At 42.8% G+C, this 11,879-nt stretch overlaps 1 protein-coding gene across 2 annotated transcripts in view; it reads left to right on the forward strand.

The window, feature by feature from the left end:
* Positions 1–11,411, forward strand: part of sh3pxd2ab (SH3 and PX domains 2Ab) — a 63,688-nt gene extending 52,277 nt beyond the window's left edge. The window contains exons 9-14 of one of the 2 annotated variants that reach the window (XM_050071521.1): positions 2,504–2,587; positions 6,245–6,362; positions 6,451–6,779; positions 6,880–6,929; positions 8,114–8,233; positions 8,411–11,411. In XM_050071521.1, the coding sequence (XP_049927478.1) occupies positions 2,504–2,587; positions 6,245–6,362; positions 6,451–6,779; positions 6,880–6,929; positions 8,114–8,233; positions 8,411–10,333 (2,624 nt within the window). In that variant the 3' untranslated portion in view covers positions 10,334–11,411. The remainder of the gene's footprint in view (positions 1–2,503; positions 2,588–6,244; positions 6,363–6,450; positions 6,780–6,879; positions 6,930–8,113; positions 8,234–8,410) is intronic. The other variant, XM_050071522.1, reaches the window with a different exon arrangement.
* Positions 11,412–11,879: the final 468 nt, after the last annotated feature.

An 11,879-nucleotide genomic window follows, 5' to 3' on the forward strand; every position in this document is an offset into this window, starting at 1 on the left:
GCACACAAATGGAAACGTATACACACACCCAGCACTCCTATCTGCTCTGTCAGAGATAGCTGGAGCTCGCTGCCAGGGGGTTTCGGGAAGGACAATCTGTCAGTGCAATTAGTGTTTATGTGTCTAGTCAGTCATGGGAATGGCATGAAACTCATAAAGCATCTCTTTGTCAGTGCTGTGGTCTTCAGCAGTCTGTGCCACCACATTGTCACAGAGAAAACAACACATTTCTGGAAGAACTAGATTTGGAGTTCTTTTGAAAAAGACAGAAAAGAGACATGTTGAAAGCTCAGACAGTATGACGTGGGTTTACACATACACATCCTTTTCTTTCTTGTTTTGCCACTTTTACCCAGAAATAATACTGCCTGAAGGAAAAGTTAGACATTCTGGTAAACATGACTTATTTGCTTCATGGGGGAGACTTTAATGAGAAGATTGATACCACTCAGTGTCAGTGTGGGAAATATGGAACTAATGCTAGCAGCCGTTAGCTTAGCCTAGCATAAAGAGTGGAAACGGGGCAGCAAGATGGAAACAGCTAGCCTGTCTTAGTGATGGGCGGACCGATTCTTTTCAGAGGATCGGTCTCTTCGAATTGATTCATGATACTTTTTGCAAAATATGGTGTCAGTTTGTCCGTGACTCTCAGGTAGAGCACATGCATGTTCACTAGCCAGTGCTGCCCACTCCATGGAACTTCTCCTCAACTAATCAAGAGTCATCATGTATAAGTTTACATTAAGAAAGATAAAATATTCATTTCAATGCACTGATTTAGCACCGCACTTGTATGTAATCAGACTATGTAGGCTCATTATGTTATAGGAATGTCAAGTAGCAGACGTCCCAGTTACCTCCACAGCTTTGTGCTGCAGTCACGCGGTGTTAGATAATCTGAAAAATGAGTTCAAGGTCATATTTCATGGCTCGTCTGATCACTTTCCTTGCTCTTCATTATCATATTGTCGGAATTCTCTGAGCAATAAAATACAATACCTCATCTTCGTAGCATCCATGTTGTTTCCGCATTACAGCTTAAACCTCGTGAACACACCGAAGTTGGAAGAACGACCATCTGAGGAGCAATAAATGCACAGTTGGTTGGCAGAGGTCTCAACTCAAGCCCAATTTAATTGGTCCTCACTCGTTCATTCAGTGCCCTTGCTGCTCTATGTTACGACAGGTTAGCGATTAATGAGCACTTGGACGTTCGACAGGCTGACTTGGTACTCACCGAACACTAAAAAGAGTGGTTCAAAAAGATTTGTTTGTTCATTTTTGCCCATCACTAGTCTCACTCTGTCCAATTGTAAAAGAAAAATCTACCTAGCATCACCTTTTAAAGCTCATAAATTGGCAAGTTATGACTAAATAGTTTGGCTGGAAATTGACGGTGAAGATTCTCAGTCATCCAGGTCATGGTAATCATAGATTGGTCAACTGGACTTGCTTGCGTTTCTTGAAGACTTTTCGCCTCTCATTAAAGAGGCTTCCCAGTTCTCTGAAAAAGAAGCCTCTTGGATGAGAGGTGAAACGTCTTCAAGAAACGCAATCAAGTCCAGTTGCCTTTGATATATGGTATTGGCTTGGACTAGTAACTTCCTGGAGTCTCTGCTGGTCACCTGGCAACTGCTCAAAGCCAAGAACTAGTCTGGTACAGACTGCGTAAAATGATGAAGTGCCTTTGAACAGAACTAGGCTAGCTGTTTCCATCTGCTTTCAGTCTTTGTGTTAAGCTAGGCTAATTCATGGCTTATAGTGGCTTCATTTTTATAACACAGACATGAAAGTGGTAAAATCTTCTCTAGTTCTTTGCCAGAAAGCGAATAGTATTTCCCAAAAAGTCAAGCTATGCCTTTAAAACTGTCAAAGGTTTTGTACTATGGTGTCATTTCTTTTTTCAGCTGCCTAGCATTATTCATTTAAACTGTCTCTCTCTCTCTGATTCTGTCTGATACTCCCATCAGTTGACAGGAAAGGATTCTCTTTCTCCTACATAAGATCATTTACAGGAGCAACTTCTTCTATCATTTTGGCGTGTGACAAATGATCTCTCAGTTGGCAGAAATCATTTCCATTTCCAATGTTTTACCTACAAAAGGCATAGGGAATCATAGACCTTCTGAGGCACACACAGCTCCAACCAGCAGCCTCTCTCAGCTGCTCTATTAATTGGATGGCATTCTTGCAGCACCAATGTGTGTCCCAGATGCTTCACAGGATGGGAAAACCATGCTAACAACATCCTAATTACAAGCCACAGAGAAGATGTCTTGGGTTTAACACTTCCTCCGTAACCTCCATCCATCCACTCTAACTGTCCACCGTGTTTGGCTTTGTGGTCTTGTTTTTATGTCCTCCATGTAGCTAATAATGGGGCTCCTCTGGTTGGATCCATGTCATTTTGTGTGCTGTGTGTTTGTGTAACATTTGTGCTTGCTCTTCATGTCTCCCATGTTTGTGTGTTTGCTGTCGTCTGGTCACCACGTGTGTCTGTCAGTAACTAAGCGGCATAAGGCTCATCTGAAGAGGCTGGACCGGAGATGGACGTTGGGGGGTGTCATCAGCCGCCAGCAGAGCCGAGGTGAAACGAGACAGATGCTGCATTCCCCTCCCTGCCTATCTCTGTTATTGTTCCCCCCCACCCATTGTCTCTTATCACATGGCTCATCTCCTCCCTCTCCACATGCACATATTTGTTCAGTCCTTCATCCTGTGTTGTCCTCCAGCGAATGCATTTATCACAAGCCACGATCCACCACGACTAACCACTAACTGACTTTAATATGAAATGAGCCTGGAAAGCAAAGGTGAAATCATCAACTTTATATACACCAATTATTGATGCTAAACTCAAAGTATGTTACGAAATCGCTCCATGTAAGCATTTTTATTATAATTAAACACTGCGTGCCAAGACCAATCTTCCCAGAATCACGGAGAGAAAACTACCCACTCATCTAAAAGTAGTTGCGTAATAGACTCTGGAATGCCTTATGCTGCATTTTAGAGCCATATTTTGCTTTTTTATGAGCAAATGAAGCGTCTATGTAGTTTTTTAATGAATGTGTGTTTCACCGACGTGTGGTAGAAACAGACTTTTATCAAGCTGGGGTGCAGATAGCAACCGATATTGACAGATAAACAAAAAGGCTTATTAGCAGGACATTCTCAATCGCAAACTTGCACATGTTCCTCCAACCAAGGCCAAGGGTTTTTGTTTTTTTTCGTTCACAGGAGATGCATTTGGATTGCTGACAGTGGAGTGAGGATAAGCTATTGAGTTCAGCCCCAAACTTAACGCTTGGCAGTGGATGCAGCTCTCTGGAGTGGAGAGAGAGCTGTTTCCACCCTAGGACTGAAATCCTGCTTTGTGTTTAAAAAAAAAAAAAAAAAGACAGATATTTTGCTGACTCCACAAGAATAATTTATAACACTGATGCAGGCGATGCATGTTGTGGTTAACATAACATCTGATTCAGAGTTTCCCTCCATTGCACTGCTGGATATTGTTTTGAAAGAGGTTGGTGAGAGAAAACGTTTTACCAGCCGCGACACAAAGAGGCCGGAAGAACCAGGAAAAAAAGTAAAATAAAGCGTACAGAAATATCTTTACCCACCGAGACTACTATAGCTTTTGCAAGTGAAGGGATTTACTATCCCACAACCATGCTGCTCCTACACAACCTCGGAAACGGGTGGAGAAAGGGAAAATTTGTCACCAGAATGTTGCTTCCTGTTTACCCACTGGGAGGACGGCATATAGAGCTTTTTTTATGTGCTCTTCTCCCTTTTGAACACACCTCCTCTCCCTGTGCTGTCTGTGTTTAGACAGGAATTAGTGTAATGACAGGAAATGATGTCTTTGCTCTGCCCCTTGGCCTCATGGGAATGCATAAATCAGCATGGAGCCTCCGCTCTCTATTATGTGCTGAGTTGGGAGATGCTCGCTGTCACAAGGCCAAGGACACTGTTAGGACTCTAGTTGGACCCGTGTGCCATCGCTCCCCTCGGTCAATACCCGTAATGAATACTGGTGCATTAGTTATGTTAAAGTGGTAAATATTATGCAGCAGTACGTATGATTATATTTAGAGGAAAACACATAGAAGTAGTTATTTTTATAGACTCAGTTGGACAGGTGATGGTAGAGAGATAACAGGAAAGGAAGGGGAGGTAATATGTTCGAATCTACAATCTGTGCTGTTATAACTTTAAAGGTAAACTACATACATCACTAAAGCCCCATTTCCACCAAACACTTTCGGTATGGTACCTTTGGAACCAAAAGTAACCCTCAGACATGGTACCTAGACCCTAGCGTTTCCACTGCAAACAGTATTCTTAAATGTGGGCAGGGTTGTTGTCACTCACTGCTCCGTCCAGTACTCATTGTATTTCCTCATTGATCAGTCTACACCTCGTTTATCGTCCACAGAACAGGGTTGCACGTTCTATAGTGAGAGTCTCTCTGAATGGGATATTTAAAAATGGGGGTTTGTGCATTTAGTCCTTCTTAGGCAAGCTCAGGGGTTTAGTGTTGCCGTAGCCTGATGCACCGCAACCCTTTTTTTTTGCTCCGAGTGAGGGTTAGAATATATGCAGTTCACATAACCTGGCCGAAATTGATATATATAAATGCTTGAAGATCCACTCATTACCAGAAGTGTATGTCATATAAAAACTAAAGTAATGGTCAAAGTTGTCACAGTGAAATTTAAGGTGTGTTGATGGATTCAGGTAGTCAACTCATACACTGAGTAACATTATAAGTTAACGTTCCACCTTAAAAGTCGTCGGCAGTCGGCCCAGCGAATTCAGTAATTTTATTCTCCAACTCCAGCTGCTGCAAGAGGCAGCAAAACTTCATTTTATAGTTAGTCTACTAATAAAACTCTCCACAGTATGAACAGTGGTTACATGAGCCTCAAAACCAGCCACAACTCAGCCCTGAGCAGAGTGACCGTCCGCTATTGACCAATCAACAGACTGCAGTGTTCACAGCTCCACCGTTCAGTACCAGATCTGTGTGCTGGGTACCCCAACAGAGGGGGGACCAAAAATGGGAACGATACGGTTCTGTTGGTACCATCCACAACTTTTCACAGTGGAAACAGAAAAAAACGTACTGCTCAGGGCGTAATGTAAGAAGACAGTAGTATGTCCCAATTGTGCGCATAATGTGTGCAACATTATGTACATTTTAAGGGCGGCTGCTACTAAAAGTAAAAAGAAGAAGTATGCGATTCGGAACGCAGTTTTATAGCCTGTGCGGGTTTCTCCTTGTTATGGACTGATGTTCTCCCAAACTGATGTCTACAGCATGGTTCTTCTGTTTCTCCACCAGTCTAATTAGAAAATGTTGATATGCACAGGCAGGCGTAAACCCGCCACGCAGCACTTAAGGTTACCCGCCCTACTCTGCCCTACTCCGCCTCTGATTGGATAACTGTGGTATTCTCACCAGAATCAATGACACTTCTCTTGCCTAAGTCTAATCAACCCAACCAACAAAGGCAATGACTACTAACCAGAGGGAGAGTAGGGTGGGTCATGCTTTCGCCATCCTAGATTAAAACAAATTTTGCGCATGGGAAAGGGCGTGTTGATGGTGAGACATCACTTTGGCCATGCAGACATTTGGTACCCTTGTGGATGTATCAAGCATAAATCAAGAATTAGGTGTGATGACTAATCAGAGAGTTGATTCTTTTCTATGTGATATATTGCAAAACAACAATTTAACACACGGAACATCACATCTGTGTAACATCAAAGAAATACATACTGGTGCGAAAGCAAAATACTTCAGTGCAAGAATGTGTTATGTTCTCTGGTTATTTACTGCATTATAAAGTTCTCTTTTAGTTTCAAAAAGAAAATTATAGACCAATATCTTGTGCCAAAGAAGATTTTAAAACACACAGCACATCCACTCACACATCTGGCAGCTGAACATACTGCCAGAAAGCAGAACAGATCCAGTCTGTATTAAAGAAACAGATACATGTCTGCTCCAGTATCATATCATAAAACTGGTGCCAGTGAATCACAAGTGAATCTATCACTCTATATTTGTTAACCCTTGTCTCTCACTACTGCAGTATGATTGTATAAATATATAAAGCCTATAGAAAGGATTAATAGAATATACATTTCCTTTTCTTTTCCAGCGATTATTTTGTTTTCACAGCCCCTGGAATCTTAGCTGTGTTGTCTTTCTCTGCTCTTGCTTTGGCAGAAGAGAAGTACATAACAGTGCAGCCCTACACCAGCGAGGGCAAGGATGAAATTGCATTTGAGAAAGGTGTCATTGTGGAGGTGATTCAGAAGAATCTGGAAGGCTGGTGGTTTGTCAGGTAAACTTCTGCTCCCCTGCTGTAGACCCTTTTTACCTCTTTCATTACAAATGATGATGCCTTTTATCTTTACCAACTTACTCCACAGGTACCAGGATAAAGAGGGCTGGGCTCCAGCCTCTTACCTGAAGAAGATGAAGGATGATCTCTCTCCCCGCAAGAAGACCGTGACGGGCCCGGTGGAGATCATTGGAAACATCATGGAGATCAGTAACCTGCTCAACAAGAAAGCTTTGAGTGAGAAAGATGTGCAGGTTGAAGGAGTCCCAGAGAGCCCCCAGGTGGCCAAGAAGGAGATCAGCCTGCCAATCCCATGTGCTGACTCCAGCCCTGTTAATACCCTCCAGGATGGAAAAAGTAAAGCAGAGCCTGCCTCGCCAGCTGTAGCTCGCATCGCCCCTCATCGGGTGGAAATTGGTTAGTCAGATCACTGTGAATGCATCAAGCTTTTTTAAAAATCTCATTCTTTTTAAATGTCTCTTCTGAAATGTTTTTTTCTCTGTGTATTATTTTACAGGTTCCCCAGTTCTCAGGCAAAAACCTCCTCCTCGAAGAGATGCAACCTTGGTAAGTGTGTTAGATATTTTAGCCATCCATTCGTCCTTCATCTCTCTGATGAATGGCCTTGCACAGGAGTTCGATATCTGTGGTGTTTTCTTTGTACAAACTATTAGCAACAAGCAATAAACAGTAGTGGAAGACGTATCCAGATTATTTACTTAAAAGTCCAGTGTGTAGGATTTAGGGGCCGTTTATATCTACATATGGACCGGGTCCTCTTTCACGGAGTCTGCCATTTTGTTTCTACAGTAGCTAGAACACACAAATCAAACACTGGCTCTACATAGGGCCATTTGCGTTTTTGTGTCGGGCACTTAACACTCGGCACACAGGAGAAGTTTTAATTCTACAACCTCACCACTAGATGCCACCAAATCCCACACACTGGACCTTTAAATAAAAGCACTTATCCATTAGTGTAAAAACTTTTCATTACAAGTTCTGCATTGAGAATCTCACTTAATTAGAAGTGTTATTAGAAAAATATCCTCAAAGTATCAAAGGTCAAAGAACAGTTTTTGCTGAAAAACAGCTCCCGTGACATTTATACATGACATTATTAGATTGTTTCTAAGGCATCAGTGTATAAGCACGTTTTTACTGCAGCAGATGGTCAAAATAGAGTTAGTTTTTACTACTTTATAAAGTTAGGCATGTTAGTGTAGAGGTTCCCACGCTGGTGGTCAGGCCCCATCCCATGTCTCACAAGTTGAATCTGAGAGGTCTCGAGAAGATTAATGGGGTAGAAAAGAAGAAAAAACAAAGTTCTGCCATAAAATGTTACTAAAATAATGATTTAACTGAAACCATCTGAGAGGTTTAACTGTGAAATCTGTTGTTGTGGAAATACCAACAGCTCATAACTCTAGACTTCTGAAATATGACAATGGGCCCTAATCAGATACTGTTGTTTTTTGTTTTGTAGGGGGCCACAAGCCAAGAGGGCTGGGAAATGTATCATATGCTTGTTAATGTAACATCTTCATTTTAAAGTAATAACTGCCGTCAGACAAATTTAGGAGTAAAAAGTACAATATTTCCCTTCTCAAATTTAAAATAGCATGAAATGTAAATACTCAAGTAAAGCACAAGTACCTCAAAACTGGTTGTAAGTATAGTACTTGAGTACCCATGACTTACCTTCTAACACTGACGGTACATCTAACAGTGCCAATTTCTTTTGTGTTCAGGGATTTCAGTTGCCCTCCCCACCAGAGGCCCCTACAGTTGAAGCAGAGTATTACACCATCGCAGATTTCCAGTCCTGTATATCTGATGGGATCACCTTCAACGGAGGACAGAAAGCAGAGGTAAGCACTCCTCTTCAAGATAAACTACAGTCACAAGACATACAGTAGATATCTTACTGTATCAATTTATTCATCATAGCTCCATAACAATTGTCTTGTCCTAGAGAAACTCTGAATTGAAATGTTTAAAAATGCTGTCATATAAAGACTAAACTCTTTTTTTAATATGTATTTTAGGTCATTGAGAAGAACTCTGGTGGTTGGTGGTACGTCCAGATAGGAGAGAAGGAGGGCTGGGCTCCCTGCTCCTACATTGACAAACGTAAAAAGCCCAACCTGAATCGTAGAACAAGCACTCTGTGCCGCCCAAAAGTTCCACCCCCAGCTCCGCCTGTCAAAAAACAAGACTCAGTGGAGACAGCACCTCCCAGCAGCCCCGGCTCTGAAGCTCCAGAGTCCCCTGTGTCTCCTGGAAGGCCAGTGTATGAAGAGCCAGAATATGACGTCCCTGCCATTGGCGATCTGGACATGGAGTCTGAGTTTGAGTTTCTGAGGGGAGAAGGTTCCTTGGTGGATGTAAAAACTGAGGACACTTCCTCCGAGAAGGGATCCCACCTGTCCTCCAAGCCTTCTCCGGCTTCGTCGCTCCACAGCGCCTCCTTCAAGATCTCATTTGAAGATGGCCATGAGGCAGAGGGGGAGGCGGAAGGGGAGGAAGAGTGTATCTATGAGAATGACGGATTCCGGCCCCTCAGGGAGACGCCAGAGCGACAGTGCAGCAGGGACTCAAATTCCTCCAAGACAAGTGTCTTGTCAGAAACTGGCAAGACTGCAAACCCGACATCAGGTGGGTGGAGACTTGCAGGTAACAAGCTCAAGATCGACTTGAATGGGAGCCCATTTTCAACCAAAGCTGAGGAGGCATCCAGTCCTAAATCTGCCTCCACTGAGTCCACCCCAGATCTGTCCAGAACTAAGAAAGACCAAGAGGACGGCAAAGCATCATCTTCCAACAAGTCCTCCTCTAAACCAAAGCCAGTGGTGAGGCCTAAACCACAACTAGCCAAGGCGTCGAGTGCAGAGAAGATGGACATCAGCACCTTGAGAAGACAGCTGCGGCCAACAGGGCAGCTGAAGAATGGCACCAAAGCTAAAGGTGAGGACTCTGAGACAGCTTCAGTCATCTCCTCAGAGGACTCCTTCTCCTCTCAGAGCACATCCGATCTCTCTTCCATCTATTCTAAAGGCAGCAGGGGAGACTCGGACCTGGAAGGCTGCAACCTGTATCGCACCACAGATCTCTACGAGAAAGTCCAAGAGTCAGAGCTCAGCTTCCCTGCTGGAGTGGAGGTGGAGGTGTTGGAGAAGCAGGAGAGCGGCTGGTGGTATATCCGCTGGGGAGACACAGAGGGTTGGGCTCCAACTTACTTTCTGGAGCCTGTCAGGCAACAAGATGACATGGCAGGGTCTGAATCTGATGGCACCCCGACTAAACCTGGAAGCCTCAGCAAGTCCAACAGCCTTGAGAAGAATGAACAAAGGGTGCAGGCTTTGAACAACATCAACCAAAACCTAAAGAAAATCACCCCACCCATCCCCTCCAAGCCTCCAGGTGGCCTCTCCAAACCCATTGGCTTGTTCGGCTCACGGAAACAGAATAGCACCAAACAGCAGCAGGTTGTCAGACCTCAGTCTGTCTTCATATCAGCTCCGATCAGGGACGGCCCCAGCCCTGTTGGCTCTCTCAGGAGAAACGAGTCCCTCAACTCCACGGACCACCCTCGTGCCAGCCCCACAGTGCGACGCAACGCCTCCTTCGGCACTGTGCCACGCAACGTGCCACCCAACAACATAGCACTGCCCAACAGGAACAGATCCGGTACCGGCAGCTCTGAATCTCTTGGCCTCGGCTCTCAAAAGAATGCCCTCCCTGTATCCACAGTGAAACCCAAGCCCCACATCATCCACAACAACCTCAGAGAGGTGTACGTCTCCATAGCAGATTACCATGGTGACGAGGAGACCATGGGATTCCCCGAGGGGACGAGTCTGGAGGTCCTGGACAGAAACCCCAATGGATGGTGGTACTGCAAGGTTCTGGACAATGGCAGACCAAGGAAAGGATGGGTTCCCTCAAATTACCTCGAGAAAAAGCACTAGCACTCATGTGTGGAGCTGGCAGAACTCTGAACATGCGTGTAAAGACTACTCAAACAGATTTATTTTGTGAAAAAAAAAAAAAAGGCTAAACTTAAGACGTTAAGTAAGGATTGAAATCTCACCCGGTACCTTTGCCAAAACGAGCAGCCAGATCAAATTGTGACTTTGAAATGAAACAAGACATCTGGTAAAATGAGTCTTCATGATACAGTGCCTGAGACGTTGCATTAGGAGCAATATATTGGGACTTAGAGACGCAGCCAACGAGAACACCAGAGCGCGGAAGAATGATTTAATGATTTTCTTCAGTGGTTACCTTTAACTTGAACTAAGATCATTTTGTGTCCACTCTGACTCTCTCTGTAAGTTTATAATGTAATTTTTTAAGGAAAAAAAACAAACTTTTTAAAGCATTTTAAAGCTTACTGCATGTTTGAAATGATTCATTATACTGACGATGCCTTGAGCTGTTGAAGTTAAACCTTTTTCTCCTCCTTACCGTAAAGAAAATCTCAGTCGTTGCCAAAGCTGCTTTGTGTTAGTCTCACCTTGGTGCTGTCTGTTTGCATGTTTTTTTTAATATCTCTTTATACTGTATGTCACCTTTATGTGAAGTATTTTATCCATTTAATTGTGTAATATTGTCCTAATGAAACAATTTGTGAGCATCTCTGATTATCACAGTATTTCTTACACTTAAATATAAAAACAAATCCTGATTTTTTTTCCCCCTTAAAAGTTTTTTTGTTTTCATTTCAGAGGCTAATTTTCCAAAATTAAAACCTCCCTAACGTCAGTGAAAAATATATATTTATTCATTACTTAAAAATCATATTATTACTTATTTTATTTTTATTCTAAGAAATTTACTGATAAAAAAAACAATGTCACAACCGCTTCAACATTTCTAAGAACTGCTCTATTAATAATGATAACATTTTGAATTTCTGCTGGGCAGTAAATTTGACATAACTCTTAAGCTGCAGTTGTACTGGGATGCTCACTTTTGTTTTATGTTAACTGTGTGACCAGTGATGATAACTGAAGTGCCAAAAGAATGAAATAAATAAATGCACTTTTGAACAATCATTAGTACTTTCTTTTTTCTATCTTGATTTTTCACACTGTCATCACTCATAACCACTGTTTACCCACACACTAGGAGTGTACATTGTTTCTTTGATGTAGACTACTCCCACAGCGCTGTCAGACAAACTCAAGTACCCCTTCATCAGCACCACCCGCTCCAAATATGTTGTTATGTGTGGACTGTAAGCCGGATGTTATCTAACAATAATGATAATGTGAAAGGGATACAATAGTTTTTTCATACAGTTGAATTACTGGTAGTAATGTTTAGGTTTTAGACATGTGTACCACTATTAGTAACTAATGATCCGTTACTGTTATGTATCACATTAAAAGCTTACATACGTAGAGGCCACTTTATTAGGTACACCTTGCTAGTACCAGGTTGGACCCCTTTTGCCTTCAGGACTGCCTTAATTCTTCGTGGCACAGATTCAACAAGGTGCTGGAAACATTC

This window comes from Epinephelus moara, chromosome 19 (assembly GCF_006386435.1).
Source record: "Epinephelus moara isolate mb chromosome 19, YSFRI_EMoa_1.0, whole genome shotgun sequence".
In the NCBI taxonomy this organism is placed as follows: Eukaryota; Metazoa; Chordata; class Actinopteri; order Perciformes; family Serranidae; genus Epinephelus; species Epinephelus moara.